The sequence below is a fragment of the Python bivittatus genome, unplaced genomic scaffold, assembly GCF_059951505.1.
Source record: "Python bivittatus isolate LINGU-HERP-01145 unplaced genomic scaffold, Pbiv_v1 ctg000270_np1212, whole genome shotgun sequence".
In the NCBI taxonomy this organism is placed as follows: Eukaryota; Metazoa; Chordata; class Lepidosauria; order Squamata; family Pythonidae; genus Python; species Python bivittatus.
In genome coordinates, this window is record NW_028277050.1 from 2473688 (window position 1) to 2485258 (window position 11571).

The window sequence follows — 11571 nt, forward strand, 5'->3', positions numbered from 1 at the left end:
GCGGGGGCTGCATTGGGTGCCAGTTTGCTTCCGGGTCCAATTCAAGGTGTTGATTATTACCTTTAAAGCCCTACATGGCATGGGTCCAGGTTACCTGAGGGACCGTCTCACCCCCATTACATCAACCTGTCCCATCTGGTCAGGCAGAGAGGGCATGTTGCATACCCCGTCAGCGAGAGAATGTTGGCTGGTGGAGCCCAGGAAGAGAGCCTTCTCTGCCATTGCTCCCGCCCTTTGGAATATTCTCCCCCCCAGAGGTGCGGCAAGCCCCTACCTGGCTTTCCAGAAAGGATTAAAGACCTGGCTCTGCCATCTTGCGTGGGGTGACAAGAATCTTACCCAGTCCTGGGGGTGGCTGGTGCCTTGATGATGTTCCCTGAGCTACTGCCAGTTTAACATCTATTCTTGGATTATATTTATTTTCTACTTATTCAGGATCATTTTTATTGTATTTTTAATTGATTTTAACTGCTTTGTAAAGCTCCCAGAGTCATTTTTAATGAGATGGGCAGTGACAAATGTGATAAAAAAATACATACATACATACATGTACTTTTGAAACTTTTTAAAAAGGAATATTCAGATAACCTCAGTGCATTCTAATAGAGGGACCATGGACCTCTCCTTATTATTGAAGAAGCTCCTCTATTTCTAAAAGGGCTGTTTTGGATTCCAGTTAATCTTGAGTTCATCTGCGTCTAATAACTTTGGAAGGGAAATGCTTCAAGAAATTTTGAAATATGAAATAATCGAGTTAGGGAAAGCATGCAAGGCATAGCACCTGGCATTTTTTCCAGTTCCAACGCCTTTTAAAATAGCTCTGCTCTAGGCCACGCGGATGGAAAGAAAGAGGGAGGGGGCTTGGAATGGAACAGTAGGCAGCATTCCAGGCCATTATTTGTCTCCCAGGGGGATGCACTGGGGGACTTTTTCTTGGATTTTTTTCCTCTGCAGCTCATACATAGCTGGATTCAAACATTTTCAGACATGATCATCTTCTCCCTACGTATCAAATTTAATCTAATTCTGTTCTGTTTTCAGAGAGTTATTCTGCTGATGGACAAACTCTCAAGCCACTTTATTTCATTTCTTTCCAGCATTCTTAGTGTGTCTCATATAAAGAATCAAACATACAAATATGAGAAAACAGAAATATTAATGCTTACTGATCTGCTACGCTCATTTTATGAAGGAATAGTTATCTATTTTATCCTTCCAGCTATGGATCATTCTATTTCCATTTTTTTCTTAAACTATACTGCTCTCAATATTTCTTCTCATATCTTTGTTCTGGATGCTTATATTCTTTTTGAGCAAGAACAAGAGAGAAGGACAGCTGATGCAAAGTTACAAGACCACCTTACAGCTATTTTTCACACAATTCAATTGCAGAAATGTTAATTTTGTATGGCACAGTTGTTCATACTTTAAGAGTACTCTACAGGTAGTCCTTGCTTAATGAACATTCATTCAGTGACTGTTCAAAGTTACAGTAGCGCTGAAAAAAGGGACTTATGACTGGTCCCCAAAGTTACGGCTGTTGCAGCGCCCCCGCGATCACATGTTCAAAATTTGGGTGCTTGGCAGCCTGCCTGCACTTAAGACTACAGGGGTGCTTCAACTACCCCCACCAACCTGTCTTCCCCCATCTATGCTCTTTTGGCCTCCTGCATGCGGCCCCTGCTGCCCTAGCTGACCTTCACTGTCTTCTTGCTCCTGCTGGTAACCAACCATGCCCAGCCTGGCCCTTCATGAGACAGCTGCTTGCCGCACAAGGCTTTCTTCTTTGTGCACAGTGGTTTCCTTGTGAGAGCTGGGGAAGATGGCCTCACATGGCCAGCAGCTGCCTTGCAAAGGGCCAGGCCAGGCACGCCTTGTCAGCAGCAGGAGCAAGAAGACAGTGAAGGTCAGCTGGGGCGGTGGAGCACAGGGTGGCAGGGGCCGCAGAGTGCAGGGTGGCGAGGGTGACTGTGGCTGGGTTGGGCTGAGTCGGCTGAGACTTCCTGGGGTGGTTGCAGCTTTGCACCGCACTGCTGGGGGAGCTGGAGCTTCCCAGGGCGGTTGCAGCTTTGCACTGCACTGCTGAGGCAGTTGGGGCTTCCTGGGGCGGCTGCGGCTTGCACAATTCTGAGCCATGCAGTTCTGGGGCTGCTTGCCACCCTGCAAGGCAGGATGTAGGGCAGCCAAAAGGGCAGAGATGGAGGGGGGATAAGCAGTTGCAGGGAGTAGAAGGGGAGACAGTCCCTGACCTTGGAAGAACTGAGGCTCAGGGCTGGGAGGGACCAAGCCCAGAATGGCTTGGATTGGGGTGGGTCCTCGGCTAACGACCAGTGGAATTTGGTTAACAGTGGCAATGGGGAGTGTCAGGATTGCCTTCGCTAAGTGATGCAGTCATGTGACGTCACACTTTACGACTGCTTAGTGATGGAAATTCCGGTCCCAATTACCATCGTAACTCGAGGACTACCTGTATTTCTATATAGTCATAGCAGAGATTGTTAATTTTGTCTTTACTTTTGTCATTGCCATAATACATGGAGTCATGCCATTCTGCTGAAATTGAAATTTAGGATTGAGTTGAGAAGTACCACTTGTAGATTTCTCAGCTCTCCTGAGACAGCATAAACCAGGAATTCTGATATTCGCCATCTCCCCAAAGCCAAACTGGTTTGCCCTTGCATAAACCAGTCAAAGAGATTCATTGCTAAATGCCATTGGCTGTTAGATTTGCTATATAATGAATATTTTTATCTCAAACAGTGACATAAAGTAGATAGAGGAATATCATTTCCCTTTTAGACATACTTCATATAACAAACCTTTCAGCAGTATTGTGGAGGCAATCAAACGCAAATATAATTGAAATGCTGATAAAATGATTCTAAGAGCAAGAAGCCTTTCATGCCTTGAGGCAGACACTTAATGCATTGTTTCTGATCTCAGTACTGTATCTATTGCTTGAAAATACAAAAATAGCCCTGTACAAAACTTGAGAGTTGGGTTCCAAGGTCCTATTGCTTTGCAGATAGACTGTTGTTTTATCATGTAGTTAAAACTATCCAGTGTAAATTCTGCTCTGTTGCTTTCCTTTCATTTCTGGCTGTATCATATCTGTATTGTTTGAATATGCACCAGCTATATCCAATTTTGAACTGCTGGCTAATAAAGCATTCATTCTGTTTGTTCCACTTAAACAGGCCATTGACAAATACTGCCGAGTGAGTGGTGGATTTTCTGGAGTCAAGGATGTCTATTCCTCAGCTCCTACATATGATGATGTGCAGCAAAGCTTCTTTCTTGCTGAAACTCTAAAGTAAGTTGATTTTTCTCCATATTTGTTTCAGCAAGCTTGAAAATTCAAGTTCTTGGAAGAAATATCCAGCACTTATATTTTAATATAAGTATTATAGAAAATAGATTTTTATATTTATGAAATATATAATAAACATATATTTTATATGCATATTCAGGTGGTTTAACTATGGTAGTTAAGAATTGTGAATGGAAATGCTGAGCTATAGAGATATAGAGAATAAAAATAGTTGGATAGGAAAATTACTTCATAAAATGGCTGTAAACTGGTTGATATATCACTGCTGGACATTTTATCCCACCAGGCTACTAATGTATATGACTACAGTCTCCTTTTTATTTTTACTTTTCCCCCTTCCCAAATAAAAGGAATTATAATTTATTCTGCAACACCTACACAAGGAAAAGATGCCCTTTATCCTGTGTAATTTCTGCAAGAATGCCATCCGCTCTTATGGATAGTATTTTGGGGTAAGAATGGGGATGGTATGAAACATATTGGCTGTATCTCATAATATTACACATTGAAATCTTGCCTGGATGAATATAGTGAAAACCCAGATATTACAATTGTGCCAGAAGAGGTTGGAGTAGGAATTGTACAAGTGTACAGAATTTAGGATTTCTTGACACATTAGTCTGAATAGTCTCACTGGTATCTTGTGTGTATCATCTATAGTGACAGATCTTGTTTCTCTTACTTTGTAGGTATTTATATCTGCTCTTCTCCAACGATGATCTCTTACCTTTGGATCACTGGGTTTTTAACACAGAAGCTCACCCCCTGCCAGTTTTACATCTAGCCAATACCACACTTTCAGGAAATAATGCATATCGATAAAAACTATTCCAGGAAAAGGACAGAACAATCTATTTTAGCTGTGTTTTGTTTACATGGACCACTTCAGATTTCAGGCTTGAGAGAAGACTTACATGTGTTCAAATGATACCTTCTGAATGATGAGAAAGGATCAGTACTGCACTCTTAAGCATGTAGATAATTTAAAAATTCCATTTTATACGACCAAAACAATTTGTGCAGTGTATGTCAGAAAAAGACCTTGTATATTTGCAACCGAGAAGGTGGCGCATGATGTTTGAAGGATTCAAAGGCTGTGTTAATATCTCAGCGACAGGAGCAAGCTGCAACTATTGTGATGGAACTTTGTAGCAAACGTTCTTCTGCCCAGATGACATGGATTCCTGATAGATGGTCATTTGCTTTTTTTTCCCCTCGTGGTGGCATGAGCAAAACAACGCAAGGCAACAAAAGTGCACTAATAGCACCCAGATTTCAAGTTCTTTGACTGCTGTTTTGAAATTTCTAAACATCTTCATCAGTCTATTCAGACTGTCAACCATTCCCAGTGCCTCTGAGACCCTTGCCTCTTTTTATTACCAATAATGCTATGGATCAACCATGTGTTCTTGTTGTTCATGAGTAAATGGGTTAGGGAAAGGATCAGCACCTTTTTTCAATCTGTCACTTTAGGGTTTGGAAATCTTCATTCAGTGCAGAATTGTTTTTTGCACCATCATGACAAAATTGCCCAGTGATGTTTATCATTTGGCCAAGATTCCTTTCAGCTAAGTTGCAATAATTAACATTTGTCTGTGCATCCTGGAATTTCACAAGGATCTCACTCTTTTTATTTGTACGGTATTCCAAAAGTGTAGATCAACCCTGTAAAGAGACATTCTTTACCCATTTTAATTCCTTTGATTAAGACTTCACCTGGGTATAATGGTGCTTCTTTTGGGATCTTTTGTAAAAGCTGGAGTCTGCAGAGGAGTTTTTCAGCCTTCACACAGATAGTAGAAATCCTGTCATTTGATCTTCAAGTAGCTGGAAACAATAGCACCAATGGCAACAGAGAACAGATCAATATGAATTTGAAAGTAAAATTTATTTTGCAATACATTTTTGTCATTACTAGATGTCACAGACAACACTTTGGGATAGAAATAGCTTTTTCAAAACTTAAAAATGGATCTTTCAGTGAGCTCCCCACTTCTGTTAAAGAAAAATCTTGGGCATACTTTTTTTCTGGGCAGGATATATAAAATATTGTGTGAATATTGTTTATGTATATTGGAATCAAAATTCTTGATGAATACAGATAACACGCCTTTATTATTATTTTTGTTGGTATGCTTCCTTTTAAAAAAATGCTGAAATTTAAAAGGCTGGTTGGAATAGCCTGTGCTGATCAAGTTATCTTATTGGCACTTTGCCATATCTTAAGGACATTACAAATCTTCAGATCATTGAACCAATCCAATTACTGCAAAAGATAATTTAATGCATGTTGCATATTGCAGTCCCAGTGAGAAGATCAGTACTTTCAATGAGCACTGCATACAGCAAGTGTGGTGCGGGGGGGGGGGGGTGTCTGGGAATCTACCCAGCCAAAATTGTGTTGAATTCCACTGTGAAATCCAGTATATTCTACATGTTTCTGGCCCACATAGTTGCACAGATAAATCTAAAACAGTATTGGAATCTTTGTGGACCAATTATGGTGAAATAGTCCAAGTTGAATTCCAAATATCAGGGCATTGAAATTGGCTAACTCAGCCTATCCTGGGTCCTGGCATTCATTTTACTACTCTCCATAACCACTTTTCACATGTTCATATCCAGGCCTTTCTCCCCACTCCCCTCTCCTCCCCTCCCCTCCCTCCCCTTCACAAAATCAGTGTTCCACTGATACTACTTCTATTTATCCATATTAGACAATTGATAGTATTCTTAATGAAACCTGCAGCAAATTTATACATGATACCAAAAATATTTGTCTGCTGAAAAGTAATATACCATAAGTGACTAAAAGTTCACAACTCTGATAGAATGAAATTTGGCTTGAAATTAAATGAAAATGTTTCCAGCTACGTCCTCCATATGGAAACAGTGAACAAAACATACTATCATTGTGTTTGGAATATAAAATCATTGTATTTTTTTTTTCTTTAGATACAAACTAAACAATATTTTTCCATTTTAGATAGAACTGTATGTTGTAAGCAGTGCAATATTTTCTTAGGAATTGTTACATAGTTCTTAAACTTCTTTGCATAATAGCATCATTAGCAACCCCAGTATTGGGTTGATGATCAGTCATCTTTCTTTTCCTTTGCTTCCAAAGTTATTTTTACAGACCACTTTGCATCTAGTGTACCAGTTTTCATGTTTCTTTTCTCCTTCCCTGGCTGGTTACTACTCCGCAAGAGTGCAATGATGATAAAATGTGCGATTAAAAAGTGAATGTTATCCTTCTGGGCTACTTGCAGGAGAATGATAATCTTAGATTTGTATTATATTTCTACGTTCTGTGTTTAGTTTTTACACTTTCTTCTGAAGTCTCTTCAGTCTAAAAAAGTCTTAGAAATTAATAAATAAATCTGCAAGATGTCATGGCTCCTGATAACCAGAAATAATAACCACAACAGGTTCAAGAAGCAGACACTTACTTTCTCATTTTTTAAAGAAATTGCCTTAAGGAAAGACAGGAAGCCAAAAATGGATTATTGTTCACAGTATGCTTTCATCAGCAGGAAAGGTCACAAATTCCTAGTTCAACCTGCATCCTTGGAGATATGTTGTTCCTTAATTATAAGTAAATGGCCACTTTTCGCACTTTCTTTCCAACCCAAACAAATGCGGGACAGAAATTCTGTAAAGGGGCTTGGGCTTCCATCAACAGGATAACTCTCCAAAAACAGAATAGAACAATGACTCTAAACAGTGAATAGAATGGGAGCAAATTTGGTGTTGGGGGAGAATAGAAACTTTGGTCAAAAATGGGCCAAATCTGGCTGGCCAGGAGCTGTGAAGACAGAAATTCAAGAGGAAAAAAAGGCCTCCACTTTGGGAGAGGCAGTTGGGCAGTTGCTTGAAATGTGGTTAACTCCTCCATTCTAAGCTCCCCCCCCCCCACTGGGGCAGAGTTTAGAGGGTTGGAAAGAATTCTAGAAGCCACGCTTTCCCTACCTTGGTTAATTCTAGGAGCCTGGTATATCCATCCCTTGTGCAGTCAGGTTTGTTGATCTGATTTCAAGATATGTACAGTATAATTAAGTCATAGTCAGAAGGGAATCCTGGAAAGATAATTTGAACACTTCAGGGTGTCCTTTTGCTTAATTAATCATTGTATTCAGGTGCAAACACAGTATGCAAGGAAGGGAAAAAAGATCCACACTGAAAACTCTAGCTAAGCATTCATCCACATCTTCCAAAATTCAGTGTTCTTCAAGTTAAATCAGTTGTCAGCATCATATGGGACTCACCATCCCACAAAGCAAAACCAAAAAGACTTGGACATCTACTCAGGGTTGGCATTGTTGGCCATTTACCAAAACTCACAGATATTCAGGGGATCCTCTGTCAGTTTCCAGAACAAGGGGCTTTACTGCAGCCCCTTGTTTCTGCCAATTCTACTACCCTCTCCACCTGAAAGAGCGATGACAGAAGAAGAATGGACCATTGTGGATTGGGTCTAAAGGGGAGTGCAAGTGAACGAGGAGCAGCAGAAGTAATAAGTGTCTACTCCAAGGGCGGGGGGTTGGTGCCCAAGAGCTCACCAGGTAGATGCTACATTTGCTTATGCTTATGTTTACTCATGGTTTCCCCACCCCATGAATAGAGACAGGCAATGGGGAAAGAAAACAGCTTATGGCATGATGGAGCACTGTATAAGCAGAATGTGGGCTGGCTGCAAGAGAACAGTGCTACTTTCAGCAGCATTCCAACATCTGTTATATATTCCATCAGAAAATTATCTCCTGGGCTAAATAAAAATAAGCCTTTTGAGAGCTGGAGATGAAGAGTCTAACACCTATGAGGACTTTCCTATGGAAAAGGTGAATAATTCACTTGTTCATAAAAAGAAAAGGTCAAAATGATTAAGACTCATTAATACCCCTGAAGTGAATTGTAATTTGCATGGCTATTTGCTAAAAATCAGAAGTTGGATGAAATTATTACAATTTCTGAGTGTTATTAAAATACATTTAATTAGTATTTAATTTTAAGGAAATATTTTTGTTACATTGTGAAAAAAAATTAAAATGAATTTACTGTTTTTAACTATAATTGCTAGTAAGTTGAGCTTTGCTCTGGTTACTCTGCTACCATTTGTCATTTTTTTAATCAGGATTGTGGAGAAATATTACCACATTCTTGTTCCTCTTTTGCTGTGTTCAGAAGAATATGAAAGAACCTGGAGGAGAGAGAGATCACATGTCATAATTCTGCAAATATCTAAAAATAGATGTATTTGGAGAAAGGTTGAATGATTCAACCTCACTGATCTTTTCCTTTAATGTAATTTGAGTTACTACCCCAGTTAGGTATATTTCTTTAGGTAAGTGTAATGCACTGCCATGAAATGGTTTAACTCTATATCCTGGGCTATTTCAGAGTAAATATAATGCTATTTCTCTTTGGCCATGGAATATTGCAAATATTTGCGAATTCTGCAGTTTGCTATAGTACTTGACTAGCTATAATGCCATCCCTGCTCTAGCTATAGATGTATAGTAAAATGAAGATAACTCTCAGGATGTTTCTTAATAAAATGGTAAAATATCTGCTACATGATACTACTGTTAGATGTATACACAGTTGGCTGAATGGCTGCACCAAGGAGTGCTAACTGGCTCCATTTCAGCTTGGAAGGAAGTATCAAGTGGAGTGCCAGCAGGCTCTGTGCTGGACCTCATGCAGTTCAGCGTTTTGTTGAATAACATGGGTGAGGGAATGGAGGGGCTACTTCCTTGGCTTGCAGGTGGCACAAAACTGGGTGAGGTTGCTAATATTTTAGATGAAAGAGAAACTTCAAAAAGACCTAGACCATGGACTAAATGAATAGGATGGAATTGAATGAGGAGAAATACAAAGTTCTGCATCAGGATAGGAAAAATGTAGGGCACAAGTACAGGATGGAGGAAACCTGGGCGGGCAGTAGAACGTATGAAAGGAATCTGAGTGTCCTTGTTGATCACGAGTTAAATATGAGCCAGACGTGATACAGCTGCTAAAAAGGCAGATGCTATCTTGAGGTGCATTAACAGGAGTATAGAGTCCAGGTTACCAGCAGTAATTGTTCCTTTCTACTTGGCCCTGGTCAGGTCTCATTTAGAGAACTGTGCCCAATATAGAGATTCCATGTTTTTTACTAAATAGAGTTTGTATCCTTCATGGCTACAGCTTCTTTGATCCTGGCTTTGGTGGGCTCATTTCTCACACCGTTTCAGAAATTAGGAGAGGTGAAGAAATTGAATTAACACACTGATTGAAGTTGTACTTGCCCCTCAATAATGTAAAGATACAAAATTATTAGCAAAGATTGGATTTGAGGCCATATATAAAATGAGAATAATATACTTTTAATAGCTTACCATGTATTGATATGTTTGCTGCAGTCTAATTCCTGTAAGGATAGGCTACTGTTAAATTTTTGTTTTCAGAAAGAAAAAGTATGTGTTAGAGGAAACAATTAAGGCCCAGTGCCATGCCCTTAAATGTCTGAAAATTGATGGTTTTTTAAGTTGATCTACCATAAAATGTACCCAGAAAGCATAGCTTGTTCATGTAGGTCCCCTCTTTCTTCCTGCATGAAATTATTGTTGACTGGCAGCTGATTGTTTGACTTATTGGAAAGAATATTCTTTGGGGCCTCGGGTCTATGGCAGTCCTTCACAGCTGCAGTCCCCAAGGGTTGAATGTGCTAATGTGAATCAAATCTTAGAGGTCAATCCTATATGGATTTGCTTGGATTTGCTTTGCATTTAGGATTGGTGTCTTGTGTACCGTATCGGCACTGAGAACTGGTGGGCAGCCTTTTTTTCAGTAGTACCCCCAGATCACAGTGACGTTAATACTTTTTTAAATTGTGTATTTTAAGGTTTCAGTTTCTGAAAGGCTAAGAGCATCAAGTCAGTTCAGTCAAGCTTATTCCCAGGTAAGGGTGAGTAGGCTTGCAAGCTGTTAATAGTTCTCTTCATTGAAGTCAAATCCTTCTGTCCTTTTAAAATTGTTTTAAAAATAATTATGGTAACAAACAAAGTAAGAACATAGCCAGAGTGTTTCTTAAAAAAGAAACTTCACTCATCTCCTGAGAGTATAGGTGGTTACATATTTAACAGAAGCATGAGGCTCATTTTAATATATAGAGACGAGCAATTTCTACATGTTTACAAGTCATATGTTGGACACAATCCTTTTAAAGAGAACAAAGACCCAAGAAATCTACTGTTTTGAAATACTGCAGCTGGGCTCTTAATGTGTACTCAATATAAATACCCTTAGAATTTCTTGTCCGGTTATTTTTCATACCCCAAAACATGAGACAACCCAACAGTCAAAAGGCTCCCCTTTTCGGTAGTGTGAATATTTTAGTATTGTGTATTGGACATTCAACAGCATGCTACAAAACCAGGAAGCCTGGCTCGCTCTTGAGACTGAGGTATAAAGCAGCCGCGGAACTGTTGTTGACCAGTATCCTGTGCAATCCTCTAACTGTCTACTCCCTTGAGTTCGATGGAGCTTATGCCCTCCTGATAAATAGATTTAAAATTGTCACCTTCAGTGGTGGAATTCATAATGGAAGCTGGCTGGTTAGCCTGTCTATTTCTCTTTCCCAAAGTCCCTATTTTTCTTCTGAACTAGTAAAAGATATGAGAGTCAGCTTTGTCACCTGGGAAACCTTGGGCTGTTTCGAAGCTGGCGTTCTACATGTATAATGTGTAAGGATTTAAACAAAAGATGTACATTAAAATATTGGTTTTAGAAGAAAGTGTTTGATATGGCCTTATTTTGTTTGGCAGAAGAGATGGCATGGGAAATGTAGGGGATGGGCTTCATTTGATTAGTGAAAGAATCATCGGCCTCTTTTTCTACTAAGCCCGAATTCCTCAAAAAGAGGTATTATCAAGAAAGTCTCAAATTTCCTTCGACCTAAGTTTTCTCCTGGCTGCTTTTTGATAACCCTAAACTAGTCACTACTGTACCTCTTACCACAGAATAGTCAGTATTTCATTAATGAAATAGACGACCCTAATTTAATTTAGGCTTGAATGATCTGAAAAAAGAAACTCAGAAAAAAAAAATTCTCCGTCTAGTGCTTCCCCTCCCAATGCCTTTATTAAATTGGGGGTTTGTGTTTTTAAAAAAATTGAAAAGCACTGAAAAAACTCTAAAGTATTTTCTGTGACATGTTCTAAATAGTAAGACTTTTCTACTTTTCTAAAAAATGTGGA

General features: G+C 39.4%; 1 protein-coding gene across 1 annotated transcript in view; it reads left to right on the forward strand.

Annotated features, from left to right (window-relative positions):
* Nucleotides 1-8247, forward strand: part of MAN1A2 (mannosidase alpha class 1A member 2) — a 61534-nt gene extending 53287 nt beyond the window's left edge. The window contains exons 12-13 of the mRNA XM_007420399.3: nt 3198-3313; nt 4021-8247. Of these exons, the coding sequence (XP_007420461.1) occupies nt 3198-3313; nt 4021-4153 (249 nt within the window). The 3' untranslated portion in view covers nt 4154-8247. The remainder of the gene's footprint in view (nt 1-3197; nt 3314-4020) is intronic.
* The last annotated feature ends 3324 nt before the right edge of the window (nt 8248-11571 follow it).